The 14,432-nt window shown below is 50.8% G+C and overlaps 1 protein-coding gene across 9 annotated transcripts in view; it reads right to left on the minus strand.

Annotated features, from left to right (window-relative positions):
• Positions 1-3,410: 3,410 nt before the first annotated feature.
• LOC133381206 (zinc finger protein 566-like) overlaps positions 3,411-14,432 on the minus strand; it is a 49,908-nt gene continuing 38,886 nt past the window's right edge. For 6 of the 9 annotated variants that reach the window (XM_061619941.1, XM_061619942.1, XM_061619938.1 and 3 more), the window contains exons 8-9: positions 12,680-12,814; positions 3,412-4,562 (exon numbers count right to left, since the gene is read on the minus strand). In XM_061619941.1, coding sequence (XP_061475925.1) covers positions 3,592-4,562; positions 12,680-12,814 — 1,106 coding nt within the window. In that variant the 3' untranslated portion in view covers positions 3,412-3,591. Of the gene's footprint in view, positions 4,563-12,679; positions 12,815-14,432 lie in introns of all 9 variants that reach the window. The other 3 variants (XM_061619945.1, XM_061619943.1, XM_061619944.1) reach the window with 2 other exon arrangements.

Below are 14,432 nucleotides of genomic sequence, written 5' to 3' on the forward strand. Positions count from 1 at the left end.
CTGATGACCTCTCCCAACGGCTTCATGTAGATATTAAAAAGCAGGGGGGACAAAACTGACCCCTGCGGGACCCCATATTGGAGAGCCCGCGGTGTCGAGCAATGTTCCCCAAGCACTACCTTCTGGAGACGACCCGCCAAGTAGGAGCGGAACCACTGCCAAGCAGTACCTCCAACTCCCAACTCCGCGAGCCTGTCCAGAAGGATACCATGGTCGATGGTATCAAAAGCCGCTGAGAGATCAAGGAGAATCAACAGAGTTACACTCCCTCTGTCTCTTTCCCGACATAGGTCATCGTACAGGGCGACCAAGGCTGTCTCAGTGCCAAAACCGGGCCTAAAACCCGATTGAAATGGATCTAGATAATCAGTTTCATCCAATAGCGCCTGGAGCTGGCCATCAACCACCCGTTCCAAGACCTTGCCCAGGAATGGAACATTCGCCACTGGCCTGTAGCTGTTAAAATTGTCTGGGTCCAAGGAAGGCTTTTTCAGGAGTGGTCTCACCACTGCCTCTTTCAGACAGCCCGGGACCACTCCCTCTCGTAAAGAGGCATTTATCACTTCCTTGGCCCAGCTACCTGTTCCATTCCTGCTAGTTTTTATCAGCCAGGAGGGGCAAGGATCCAGTACCGAAGTGGTTGCACGTACCTGTCCAAGCACCTTGTCCACGTCCTCGAGTTGAACCAACTGAAGCTCATCCAACAAAACAGGACAAGACTGTGCTCCGGACACCTCACTAGGATCTACTGCTATAACTTGAGAGTCTAGGTCCCGGCGGATACATGAGATCTTATTCTGGAAGTGATCGGCAAACTGATTACAGCGGGCCTCCGATGATTCCACCGTGTCCGGAGGATTTGAATGGAGAAGCCCCCGGACAACTCGAAAGAGCTCCGCTGGGCGGCAAAGAGATGATTTAATAGTGGCAGCAAAATGATGTTTTTTAGCTGCCTTCACTGCTCCTACATAGAGCTTAGTCGAAGCACTAACCAGCGCATAATTGTATCCGTCGGGAGTTCGTCTCCATTTCCGCTCAAGCCTCCTCCTATCTTGCTTCATCGCTCTCAGCTCCGGAGTATACCATGGAGCTGTATGAGCTCTACACAGGAGAGGGCGTGCAGGAGCGATCGTGTTTACAGCCCGGGTCATCTCCGTATTCCACAGAGCGACCAGGGCTTCAGCAGGAGCGCCAGTCCTATCAGCCGGAAAATCCCCAGAGCCCTTTGAAAACCTTCAGGATCCATTAGTCTCCGGGGGCAGACCATTTTAATAAGTCCCCCACCCTTGCAGAGGGAAGAGGTTACTGAAAGTCTAAACTTCAGCAAGCAGTGGTCTGTCCATGACAAAGGGAGTGTTGTAAAACTCCCCACATCCAGATCACTTTCCCCATGCTCAGTAGCAAAAACAAGGTCTAGAGTGTGCCCCGATACATGTGTTGGACCACTAACATATTGAGACAGCCCCATGGCTGTCATGGAAGCCATGAAGTCCTGAGCCGCGCCAGACAAAGTGGTCTCGGCATGAATGTTGAAATCCCCCAGTACTATTAGTCTGGGGGACCTCAACAATATATCCGAGACCACTTCCGCCAGCTCAGTTAGGGAAGCCATTGGGCAGCAAGGTGGGCGGTACACCAAAAGGATTCCCAGCCTGTCCCTCTGGCCCAACACAAGGTGTAAACACTCCAGGCCAGTAACTGAATGAACATGGTGCTTGGTGAGTGAGATGGAACTCTTATAGACGACAGCAACTCCACCTCCCCGACCCTCAGATCTACCATGATGCTGGACCAGGTACCCCGGTGGGCAGAGCTGAGAGAGACCAACTCCTCCCTGCTCACCCACCCAGGTCTCGGTTATACATGCCAGATCAGTGTTATACATGTTCAGACAGTGTACATCTGACTACAGATGATGGGGATAAACAAGGGTGGCCTTTCCCTTCACGGTACCCATGAGATTCTAAGCTACCCTTCCCAACTTGGTGCCTCCCAGATGTTACTGGACTACAGCTCCCATCATCCCTGACCTCTGGCCATGCTGGCTATGGCTGATGGGAGTCCAACAACAGCGGAGAGAGGGTGGTGTAGTAGTTAAGAGTGTCAGACTGGGATCTGCAAGACCAGGGTTCAAATCCCTGCTTAGCCACGAAGCTCACCGGGTATCTTGGGCCAGCTGCAGTCTCTCAGCCTAACCTACCTCACAGGGTTGTTGCGAGGATAAAACAGAGAGGGAGGAGACACCACCGTGAGTTCCTTGGAGGAAAGGCAGGATATTAATGCAATAATAAATTAACTGAATAAACAAACATCTGGAGGACCACCTGATGTTGCTGCTGTCTTTATGAGCTACATTCCTGCAAGCACTACTGCAGGGTGGGAAACCACAGGCCCAGTGGGCTAATGCTGCCCCCCATGGCCTCTCCATCTGGCCCTTGGAGCTCTCTCCATGCCAGACCCCTGCTTGACACCCCAAGTGTTTGTGCCTGGCTGGAATGCCTCCTTGAACTCCGACAGCAATGCTTGCCCAGATGGAGGATAGTGTGTGTGTGTGTAGAAACTAGCCTACTGTACAAAAGGTAAAAGTTACATCTATTGCTCCATTCCATCACTGGCGTGCGGCCCAGAGGGGAATGCAGCCTTTGGGCTGACAAAAAGCTTCCCCACTTCTGCACCACTTGCCTTGCAGAGTTTATTCTCCTAACCTTTCTTAATTATTAGGAACATAGGATGCTGCCTATGACTGAGCCAGACCCATTGGTCCATCTAGCTCAATATTGTCTACACAGACTGGCAGTAGCTCTCCAGGGTTTCAGACAAGGAAACTTTCCAGAGATGGAACCTGGGACCTTCTGCATGCAAAGCAGATGCTCTACCACACGGCTATGGCCCTTCCTTATATTCAAGATGACTTCAGCCAGAGCAAGGAAATGAACATAGAAAGCTGCCTTATGCAGAGTCAGACTGTCCATTGAGCTCACTGTGGGCTACACTGACCGGTAGCGACTCTCCAGGGTTTCAGGCAGGGGACATTCCCAGCCCTACTTGGAGATGCCATTGGGGATTGAATCTGGGACCTTCTACATGCACAGCAGATGCTCAGCCACTGGGCTATGGCCCTTCCCATTACAAAAGTGGCTTGCATCACCTCTCTCACATAGACTCTTTTAGCCCATAGTATCATTGTGACTTTCAGTATAGTATGCCTTTTTTCTATTATGCATTAACTTCTTTTGACAAAGCTTTCCAGTGTTTCTTTCAGTATGTCTCTGGTTGTTACTCTTTTGGATTAGCTTTTAACATCAATATTCCTAGCACAGAGGCAAGCAGGAGACCCTGCCATGATGGTCTACATCCAGTAAAAATTGCTTTTATTATTGTATTCCTTTAGTGCTTTGCAAACAGGGATGCTAAAAAACACACAGACCTGTTCATTAACCACCACATAATGCATACGCTTTATTGTATAGCACAGATTACCAACAAAGTCTTCCTCTCTGAGATTTGAATACCACTTTAAGGAAGTCTGGACCCCTGCTTCACTTCTTAAAGAGGAAAAAAATGGAAAAAGCTATGAAGTTTAAAAGTCTCTCAGTGCCCTTCTTCGATGCTCTGATGCTTCATCAGTGACGTTTTCAGATCAAAACTCTTTCCACCTTCAAGGTGCACATAAGGCCTCTGTCCTCTGTGAATTCTCTGATGTCTTATTAGCTTATCTCTCCGAGAGAAGTTTCTCCCACATTCGGAGCATTTAAATGGTTTCTCTCCTGTATGGGTTTTCTGATGACACATCAAATGTACTCTCTGTCTAAAGCACTTACCACACTGGGGACATTCGTATGGTTTCTCTCCAGTGTGGATTCTCTGATGTCTCAATAACGGCTCCCTGGAAGTAAATCCTTTCCCACACGCAGGACATTCATGCAGTTTCTCTCCTGTATGAATTTTCTGGTGTTTTGTCAAAGTTTGTCTGTGTCTGAAGAACTTCCCACACTGAGTACACTGGTATCGTCTCCCTTCCGTTTGAATTCCTTGATCTCTCTTTAATGTCTTCCTGTTACCGAGGCTTCTCCGATCCTCAAGACATTCATAAGGTCCCTCCTGTGTTTGAATATTCTGATATCCAATCAAATCATCTCCATGCCAAAAACCTTTCTTGCACTCATATTGTTTCTCACCTGCATGGATTCCCTGATGGTTATCCACGTAACACTTCTGCCCGATGCTTTGCCCCAGAGTGGGATTTTTATAGAAGTTCTCTCTGGCAGAGTTCATAACAAGCCCTGTTTTATAGCGGGATTTTCTGTTGTGCTTGGAGACCAACAGCTTTCCCCCCCGTGCGGCAGCTGGAACACCATGTACAACCTCACTGTATTCATTCTCTCTCTCCACCAACAGCTTCTTCTCCTGTTGCCCTTTTGATTCCCATCTCTCCTCATATATTTCAGATGACACAGGAAAATTCCATTGGGATGCTTCTGCTAATGCCCTGTGCGTTTCTGCCGGTGAAGTCTCTCCCAGTTGAGATTTCTCCATCTTGATCCAACTTCTCTTCCCAACACCTGAAGAGACAATAAGAAAGGAATTTTGTCTATGTTCTGGTCACCTGTTGTTAAAAGAGAAACCTCCTCCTCGCTGATCTTCCTGCCATGTATATTTTCCCTGGCTGCCAGTCCATCACGTGGGTAGTAGTCTGTCATCTGGTCCAAGGACAGGAAATGCGCTGACGTTTGCAGTCTGAGGGGGGCGTCACTGGCCTGCAGACCCCAGTTCATTTCCTGTCCTGGTCCAAGCCAGACGCATCTGAACTACTCTCCATGTGAGTTGTTCACTTAGGGTTGACTCCTTATTTTTTCCTCCCCTTTTTATTTTAAGGGCTAAGGGGGTTGGAGTTTCCACCCCATCCCTTTTTCTTGTGTTTTTTGAGGCTTTTAAGCTCCCTTTTTCGTTTTATTGCCCCCTTTAAGTTTAGGGGTCCTTTAAAATTTTGGCACGAATGGGCACCATCTTGTCGGGCTCCACTGAACCGTGTGTTTGGGAGCCTGACCCAGGCCTTGCTGCCTGGAGGAGGGGGCTATACCCCCGGGGGGGTCCCTCTCATTCCGCCACGTTTTCTGCGGCTGTGATCCCCGGCCCTTGATGCCTCGCCTCGCCGTGGTCCTACCGGGGCAGAGTGGTGGCAGCCATTTTCTTTGTGGTGATGCTCCCTGTTGCGGCTGCCGCGCCGGACGGGATCCGTTCGTCGCTGCGGCCGCCGCCGGCGGAACTACGCAGCCTTCCCTTGTGGGAGCTGTTGCATCTGCTGCTGCCGCTGGGGAGCCGCCAGCAGGCGGGATCTGTTCCTCACCGCGGCTGCAGCCGACGGACCCAAGCAACCTTCCTGGCGGCCGATGATCAGCTGGGCAGCGGGTCCGTCACACCCCGCCGGCTCCAGCTGATACAGCGGGGCCAGGAGTTTGTTTTCCCTGCCGACCAGCAGGCTCCGTGTGGCTTGCCGGTGCCCAGGCTGCTCTGCCTCCAGCTTCCCGGCAGCCGGTTGCCTGATGGGGCTGCCGCTTCCACCTCCTCCCAGCCTTCAGCTGGCTGGCAGACCGCTGCAACCACTTCCCGAGCATTCATTGAAGAGGGAATAGATTGCTTCACCTGCAGCGCCCCCCCAGTTAAAAAAAAAAGTAAAGAAAAGGACAATAGTGATAGAAAATCAACCAGGTTTTTTCCATGTCCTTGCCCAACATGCACAAGCTATGCTACCACCCCATACCAACGGCAGTACTGGGCAGAGCGCACCTTGGTGAGTTTTTTCAGCTTTTTATGCTACCACCCCATACCAATTGTGGTACTGGGCACAGCTTTCCATTGGGGCACTCAAGCTGGGCAGAGCATGTCTTTTTCGCCTTTATACCCAATCCTTTGTTAAGTGGCCATTCCACTTCCAAGGCTAACCGGCCCTTTTCCTTTCCTTCATGCCAGCGGACAGAAAAAGGCTCTCCACAGCGGTCAGCGAGTCGGCAACCTTATCATAGCCTTCCTCATGGCCTCCAAACAGGATGCGGCCAAGCTGCCTGTGTCCTCGCTTGCACAGTCAGCTCAACCCATGGCGAGCCCGCCTCTTCCCCTGTCGGGTCAGAGGGTCGCTCAACTTCCTCCCATCACCAAGAAATCAAAGAAGACACGCACCACGGGACCCTCTAGTCAGCCCTCCAACAGGGCTAGGCATATGGGGCAGGAGGAGCAGACACAGGTCCGCGCGCCCGAGACGGCCCATAACCCCAGGGCTTCTCAGGGCAGGGGTCAGGCAACGTACCTAACATGGAACCCTCAGATGGCGAATCTAGTGGCCTATCCCAGCAAACAGCTTGCTCAACGCGTTCGTCAAGCCGTTCTACCTCGAGCAGGGGCCAGCCTCTGGATTTTCAGGAGGATTTCATGAAGAAGTTTAGAGAGGCTTTCTTTAGTTCCATGGCTAGCAGCTTCGACTCTCTTCAAGCCACAGTTTCTACCCACCCCTCCGAGTCGACTTCTTCGGGGGGGCGAAAAGCTAGGAGCAAGTCTCATCACACGATGGAGCCTCTCCATTATTCAGAGGAGGAGGGGGAGTTGTCCCCAAGTCCCTTTGACGCCTCGAGAGGCAGGTTCCACAAGCAGCAGCCACAAGACCATGACCTCCCATCGGATGACGAGCTCTCAGAGGCAGGTTGGAGCACCAATTCTGAGGACGAGAAGCCTGAGCCTCCTCCGCAGCACCTCTTCAAGCCTTCTGACTACACCCCGCTCTTGAGGAGAGTCAGGACTACCTTGGGCATGGAAGACCTGGGGGCTGATAAGGCTACTGCTGCGGGCATAGATCCAGAACAGCCTTCATCCCGTCTTGCAGCTCCCATTCCAGCTCCGGTCCGCAGGTCTGCCCTGGCGGAATGCAACAATCCCTTGCAGTCCCGTAGAAGGAGAGCCCTGACCAACAAGTTATACATCATTGAAGCTGATGTCATGGAGTTTCTTCAGATCCCGACAGTGGACACTCCAGTGCTGGGCCTTGTCTCTAGATCCGTTCTCCCTAAAGGGGAGATGCAACTAAAGGATCCTATGGAGTGCCGGCTGGACTATGCCTTGAAGCAGGCTCACAAGGCCGTCGCCATTGCCTTCAGAGCCTCTAGCACTGCATCAGCCTTCGCTAGGGCCTCCTTGGTCTGGCTGGATGAGCTACTGGACAACCCTGAGCAGGATCCAGAGCGCACTAAGAAGACGCTGTTAAAGCTTCATAGAGCAGCGTCCTTCATCGCAGATGCCACAATGGACTCCTCTCAATTCGCGGCCAGAGCCTTGGCTGCTGACATCATGGCATGGTCTGGCTCAAGCATTGGGAGGCTGACAACACAGCCAGGGCCAATCTCGCTACTAGGCTTTTCGCCGGAGGCAAGCTGTTTGGTGACGAGACGCTCAAGGAAGTGCTCGTGGACCCCAAGGAAAGGAGAAAGCCATACATGGCGACCGCGAGACACGAGGTGAGGCATTTCCAGAGAAAATACGCCCCCCTACAACTCTTTCCAGTCCTTTCATGACTCTAGACAATCCCCAGGAGGTAGAGACTACAAACCCTCCTCCCGCTACTCATGGGCTAGATCCCACTACAACACCAAGCAGCGTCCAGCTCAGGGAGGCCGCTCAGACTACACAGCCACCGCCCCTAGGCGTGGTGGTAGGGCCTGTCGTCAATTGTGCCTTACACATCAGGGGCCGTCTGCTACGCTTTGCCCCCGCATGGGAGGTCATCGGGGCGGATGCCTGGGTCCTCAATACTGTCACCAGAGATTATTCATTGGAATTCTCCCACCCACCACACCCCAGACACATTCCCTCCAGGCTTCCAAGGGATCAGTCACGAAAGCTCAATCTGTCAGCGGCTGTACGACACCTGGTGGAGATCCAGGTTGTAGAGGAGATCGAGCAGCCTCAGCATGGCTCAGGCGTCTACTGTCTTGTTACTCGTGCCCAAACAGGATCTCTCATGGAGGGCAATCCTACAGCTCAAGCATCTGAACAGGTCGGTGAAGTACTGCAGATTCAAGATGGAATCCCTAGCCTCCATCACGGAAGCCCTGCAGGAACGCTATTACCTGGCATCCATAGACTTGAAGGAGGCATATCTTCACATACCGATCCTTCCTGGGCACAGGAGATTTCTGAGGTTCTCACTCGGGCACCATCCTTTTCAGTACAGAGCCCTGCCTTTTGGCCTTTCGTCAGCCCCGAGGGTGTTCACAAAGATCAAGGCGGCCACAGTGGCCCATCTCCGGCTTCAATGAGTACACATCTATCCGTACCTCAACGACCTGCTCTTCAGGGCACTTTACAGTGCGCTCGGGACCATGTCCACCTTGCCTTAACTCTCCTCAACAGACTGGGCTTCCTAGTCAACCACGAGAAGAGCCACCTAGCCCCTTCTCGACAGCTGCAGCATCTGGGGACCCTGATAGACACAGATCGTGGCCTCATTTGTCTCTCCCCTCAAAGGGTACAAGCAATCAGGGAGATGGCTTCCTCCCTCCGACGAAGGAGATCGGCGGACATCATGAGCCTGGCCAGGGCCCTGGGTCTCTTTGTATCAACCATTCAGATAGTTCCATGGGCGCGCCACCATACATGTTACCTGCAGTGGGCCCTGCTCCCCCATCAGGCAAGCATTGCAAAATACCAGCACAAATGGATTCCTTTGTCCAGGGAGCGCCAAAGGTCCTTCCAATGGTGGACAAGGCAGGACAACTTGCTAAGGGGTATCCCCTTCAGGGAGCCCCCCAGGACCATAATTACAACGGACGCCAGCCTGCTGGGTTGGGGAGCGCACTGCAACACAGCATACACACAGGACACCTGGTCAGAGGAGGAGACGAATCACAGCATCAACTGGCTAGAACTCCAAGCAGCCCATCTCGCCCTCCTTCACTTCAGCCAGCTGTTTCGTCTCGACAATGTCATGGTTTACACCGACAATTCAACGACGAAGGCTCACATCGTCAGACAAGGGGAAACCCAATCAAGGAGCCTACAGGCGGAGGCCTCTCTTCTCTTGCAGTGGGCAGAGCAAAACCTTACCTCCCTGTCAGCAGAGCACCTCAGCGGGGAGCACACCACCACGGCAGACTGGCTCAGCCGCCAGAAGGTTCTGCCATGGGAGTCATCTTTACACCCGCAGGTGTTCGCCAGAATTCAGCTGAGGTACGGCAGGCTAGAGATAGACCTCTTCGCATCAAATCTCAACCACCAGCTGCCTTGCTTCTTTGCACGGCACTGGTCCCCGGGAGCGGAGGCCGTAGATGCCCTCTCACAACCGTGGCCGAAGGGCCTTCTCTACGCATTCCCTCCGGTCCCTCTCCTGGGCCACACCCTGCGAAAGGTGAGGGAGGAGAGGGCCCACCTAGTGCTGATTGCTCCCTGGTGGCCACGGAGACCATGGTTCTCGGAGCTCCTCAACCTCTCAGTCGCAGATCTGTGGAGGCTACCACGGAGACAGGATCTGCTGTGCCAGGGGCCACTTCATCACCCAGACCTGGATTGGCTGAGCCTGACAGTGTGGCTCTTCAGCGGAGAACCTTGAGATGCTCTGGCCTTACGTCAGAAGTCATTGACATCATTTTGTTGGCACGGCGGCCATCCATGACTAGAATCTACCAGGCTACACGGAGGACATTTGCTGGCTGGTGTCACTCCAGGAAAATTCACCCGTCTAAGGCCAGTGCCCCGCAGATTCTTGAATTCTTGCATGGGGGGCTCCGACTTGGCCTGAAGGCCACCATGTTAAGCAGCCAGGCATCAGCCATATCTGCCTTCCTTTCGCCCGCTTCCGGTCAACCAGTTGGCAGCAATCCACTGCTCCGGCGTTTCCTCAAAGGAGTGGCGGCATCACAGCCTCCGACCACCCACCGCTTTCCCTCTTGGGATTTGCAGAAGGTTCTATTTGCACTGCAGAGATCACCCTTTGAGCCGCTAGAGACCATTCCCCTTCAGCTCTTGACCTTATAAGGTCCTATTCCTCATCGCCATCACGTCAGCCAGGCGCGTCTCGGAGCTGGGTGCCCTGTCGGTTGCACGCCAGCTCTGCACCTTTCACGAGGAGTCCGTTGTCCTTAGAATGGACCCATCCTTCATCCCTAAGATCAATTCCACCTTCCACAGGGAAGAGGAACTGATCCTACCGTCCTTTTGTCCCAGACCAGTACACCCAAGGGAAAGGGAGCTGCATTGCCTAGATGTCACTAGGGTGCTTAGGGTGTACATAGACAGAACAAGAAAGGTGAGGTCCATGGAGGCAATGTTCATATTGCTCCACCCCAGGTCTCTGGGCAAAAAGGCCTCCACTCCAACCTTAGCGAGATGGCTAAGAACTTGCATCAGGCTAGCCTATGAGGCCAGCAACTTGGCACCACTGCAGGGCATTACGGCCCACTCAACGAGGGCAGCCTCCACCTCGGCAGCCTTCTCCACTAACGCCTGAGAGAAATCTGCAGAGCGGCAAATTGGTCTTCTCCTTCTACCTTCATTAGACACTATAAGATAGACCGTTATGCCTCGGCCTCCTTCGGGAGACGGGTCCTGCAGCAAGCGATCTCTACAGATTAGTGGGCTCGCCCGACCCACCCAGCTGGGACGGCTTTGGTATGTCCCACGTGATGGACTGGCATTCAGGGAAAATGAACCGTTGGTTCTCACCTGAAAGGTGATTTTACTGGATGCCAGTCCATCACGGCCCACCAGGTTCGGTACACTGGGGCTCGACCACTATTTCTAGCTTAGAGTCAAGCTGCTGCCAGTGCATTCGAAGGCTCTCATAGAAGGAGAGAGAGAGAGAGAGAAAATCAACCTTCCGGGCTGATCATTTTCCTTGTAATTTATGGAACACTTGTTGCCTACTTTATCACCGTAGCCATTTTTCTCCATTAGCTATGCTAGGCCGTTGCTGGCCGCAGTATTATTAACCTTTCTGGATTCGTGCCAGGCCTGCACATAAGCTGTTCCAGTATTATGCCTCCAGCATTACGTCTTGGTGTCCGGCGTCCGGAAATGAACTGGGGTCTGCAGGCCAGTGACGCCCCCCTCAGACTGCAAACATCAGCGCATTTCCTGTCCTTGGACCAGATGACAGACTCCTACCCACGTGATGGACTGGCATCCAGTAAAAGCACCTTTCAGGTGAGAACCAACGGGTCATTCTAATTCATAATGTCGCTGCTAAACTTGTATTTCCCCCTCCCCCTCTCTAAGATCATCCTCTGCTTAAAATAGTAAAATGTAAGGTGTCCCAGACTCTGCTCCTGGGAAAGGTGGATGGTACAACTTGTATAATTAAGCCAATAAATGCAAATGAGGTTATTTTTGCCTTATTTTACAGCACAAATGACTTTCTATTCTACAAGTCATGAATCCCATGATGATTTCCCTGTCAGATGTACAACTCAAAGACTCAAACCTGGGAATTATACTTTGTGAAGCAGCCACAGATCAATGGCAAGCCAGGAGGTTTCAGCAACCTCACAAAATTGGGTGCCACAACAGATGCATTTCCTATGCATGCATAGGATTTAGCCTATTGCCCTCTCCCACTGTGACATTTGATGTGAAAACTTTTGTGCAGAATATGACACTTTCAGAGTATCAGAGGGGTCATCAGTAAGTAGATCCACTTCAGAGATGCCTTTCAACAGAAATAATTGCTGCTCAGGGGAGTATAAGGTCTGTCACTGCCTTATATGGATGCTATGATATGCAGTGAAGCTTTCTAGCTGAAACTTGGGAGAGCTTCTGCCAGTCTGGCAGACAATAGCGGACCAGACATCCAACAGTCTCACTCTGTATAAGTCAGTCTCATAGCTTGAATATTCTCAGGCCCTTTGGGGGAAAACCCATGAAAAGAACAATGACATAAATATTTATTTTTACAGCCCCACCTAAAAAGTATTTATTCATAAGTATGACTGTTCTCTCTCAGACCGTTAACTTTCATGTCCTCTATGGATTCTCTGATGGAGAAGCTGTGAACATCTGGACCAAAAGTTTCCCCACGCTCAGGGCATACAAAATTTCGCTGTTTGTGAGTTCTCTGTCTCATCAGATCAGACTTCTGAGATAGTTTTCTTCCACACTCAAGGAATATGTAAGGTCTCTCTTGTATGGATTATCAAATGTCTCCTCAAATGTTCATTCTGTGTGAAGCTTTTCCCACACTCAAGGCATCGGTATGGTCTCTCTCCGGTATGAGCTCTTTGATGTCTCACCAAGTGGCCTCTCGAAGAAAAGTTTTTCCCGCACTCGGGACAACTGTAAAGTTTTCCTGCTCTATGGCTCTTCTGATGTCTAAGAAAATTAGCTTTCTGATGGAAGCCTTTCCCGCACATGGGATATTGGTGCAATTTTCCTCCCATTGTCACCTTCTCTGTTGGTCTGGATTTTGCTGGAATTCCACCCCTCCCCCACACAGTCCGAAGTTCAGATTGGCCTTCTCCAGCATGTTTCATAACAAGTCCTGATTTGTGGCAGAACCTTCTACCACACTTGGAGAACAACAGCTTTTCCTCCCTTGGAGACACTGTGCATTTTTCAGTACAAGAACCCTCAAGACCTTCCAAGAGGTTGCTGGATTCATTTGGAGACTTCATCAGCTGCTTTCCCTCTCCCCTCTTGAACTCACATCTTTCCTGGTGCATCTTGGCTATCACGGACATATTCCCTTGACCTATCCGTGGTAGTGTCTTAGAAGATTCCTCCAGCTCATTTCCTCCATGCTGAGCATGCTCCACCTTGATCCAACTTCTCTTCCCGTCACCTGAAGAGACAAGAGAGAGGGATTTTGTCTGGGTTCTGGATCACCTCTTTAGAGTCCTGTCAACTGCTGCTTGCTGGTCTTCCCTCTGCTGTGCACCCTAATTCACTCTCTCTGCTGAACATCTGCCCCAGCCCCTTGTCTCTAGAACAGTAGTTCCCAAACATTTCCCCCCATGGACCACTTGAAAATTGCTGAGGGTCTTGGTGGACCACTTAATGATTTTTCTGCCTACAGGAGCAATTGTAATGCACTGTGCTAGATGCTGTATGATTTTAATTGTATTTTTACAGTGGACCACCTGAATGAAGATTGCGAACCACAGTTTGGGAACCCTGCTCCAGGACATCATAAGAGCTTAGCTGCTGGATCAAGCCAATGTCCATCTGGTCCAGCATCCTGTTCTCACAGTGCCCAACCAGATGCCTGTGGGAAGCCCATGAGGACATGAGCACACCAGCACTACTCTCCCCTTCTGCGGTTTCTAGCAACTGGCATTCAGAAGCAAACTGTCTCCGATAGTGGAGGCAGAACATAACCATCAGGATTAGTAGCCATTCAGTTTTATCCTCCATGAATTAATCTAGGATTACCCTCTCTTTAAAAGAATATATTCTCAGGTACCAAGGAAACCCAGACAGTCAAGGAAAAATGACTGTCATTAGTATATATTTATTCAAATGAAGGCAAATGCAGTTCTTTTGGCTTATCTTGCAGGACATATCTCCTCAGAGAGAGAAATAAGAAGAGCCCTGCTGGATCAGATCAGTGGCCCATTTAGTCTAGCATCCTGTTCTCACAGTGGCCAACCAGATGCCTCTGGGAAGCCAACAAGCAGGATCTGAGCAGACAAGAAGCTATACGGGAACCAGATCTGCCATCTTCCATTCTACAAGTCACGCTTTCCCTGTTGAAAGGGACAACTCAAGAATTAAACCTGCCAACTGTGCTTTGTGAGACAACCACAGGCCTCTGGTCATCCATGAGGCTTTAGCAACCCATATGTTCCCAGGGTGTCTAGGAGCTGGTAGTGATGACAGCAACAATAGTAAATCTCAAACATATTGTCTTGTTAAGTCCCATGTGTAATGTTCAATTTATCTATCTTTTGAATTCAATTTTGAGTTTGTATCCTGGAATTTTATCTTTTCATTTCTTGGGAAGCTGCAACAGCCATTGGTCAAAAGCAGCAAAAGTCTTCTTAAGCTGTATTATTTCCCATATTTATGCTTGGGATCCTAGCCTGCTTCCTTGTACCAAGATGACATTTGACAATTGAAGGACTGTGTGTAGAACTTGGTTCTCTCAGATCATCACAGGGGTCAGCAGCAGCAGTAGATTCCAATGCAAATAGATCCCCTTGAGGGGTGCTCTCCAGAAAAACAGTTGCTAATCCATGGAGCATAAACTCCATCATGGATGCTTTGATGGATAATCAGCAGGTTTCTGAACAAAACTCTTCCCATGATGAGAACATTAAAAAAATCTCAGTCCTCTCAGATGGAGCATCACTCAGCATTTCTATCCATGAGAAACCTTTTCCTCACTCAGGAGATTTGTGCAACTTCTCTCCCATAGGAATTCTCTGCCTGAGCAAATTATATCCATAAAGAAAACATCC

The sequence above is a fragment of the Rhineura floridana genome, chromosome 3 (genome assembly GCF_030035675.1).
Source record: "Rhineura floridana isolate rRhiFlo1 chromosome 3, rRhiFlo1.hap2, whole genome shotgun sequence".
NCBI lineage: Eukaryota > Metazoa > Chordata > Lepidosauria > Squamata > Rhineuridae > Rhineura > Rhineura floridana.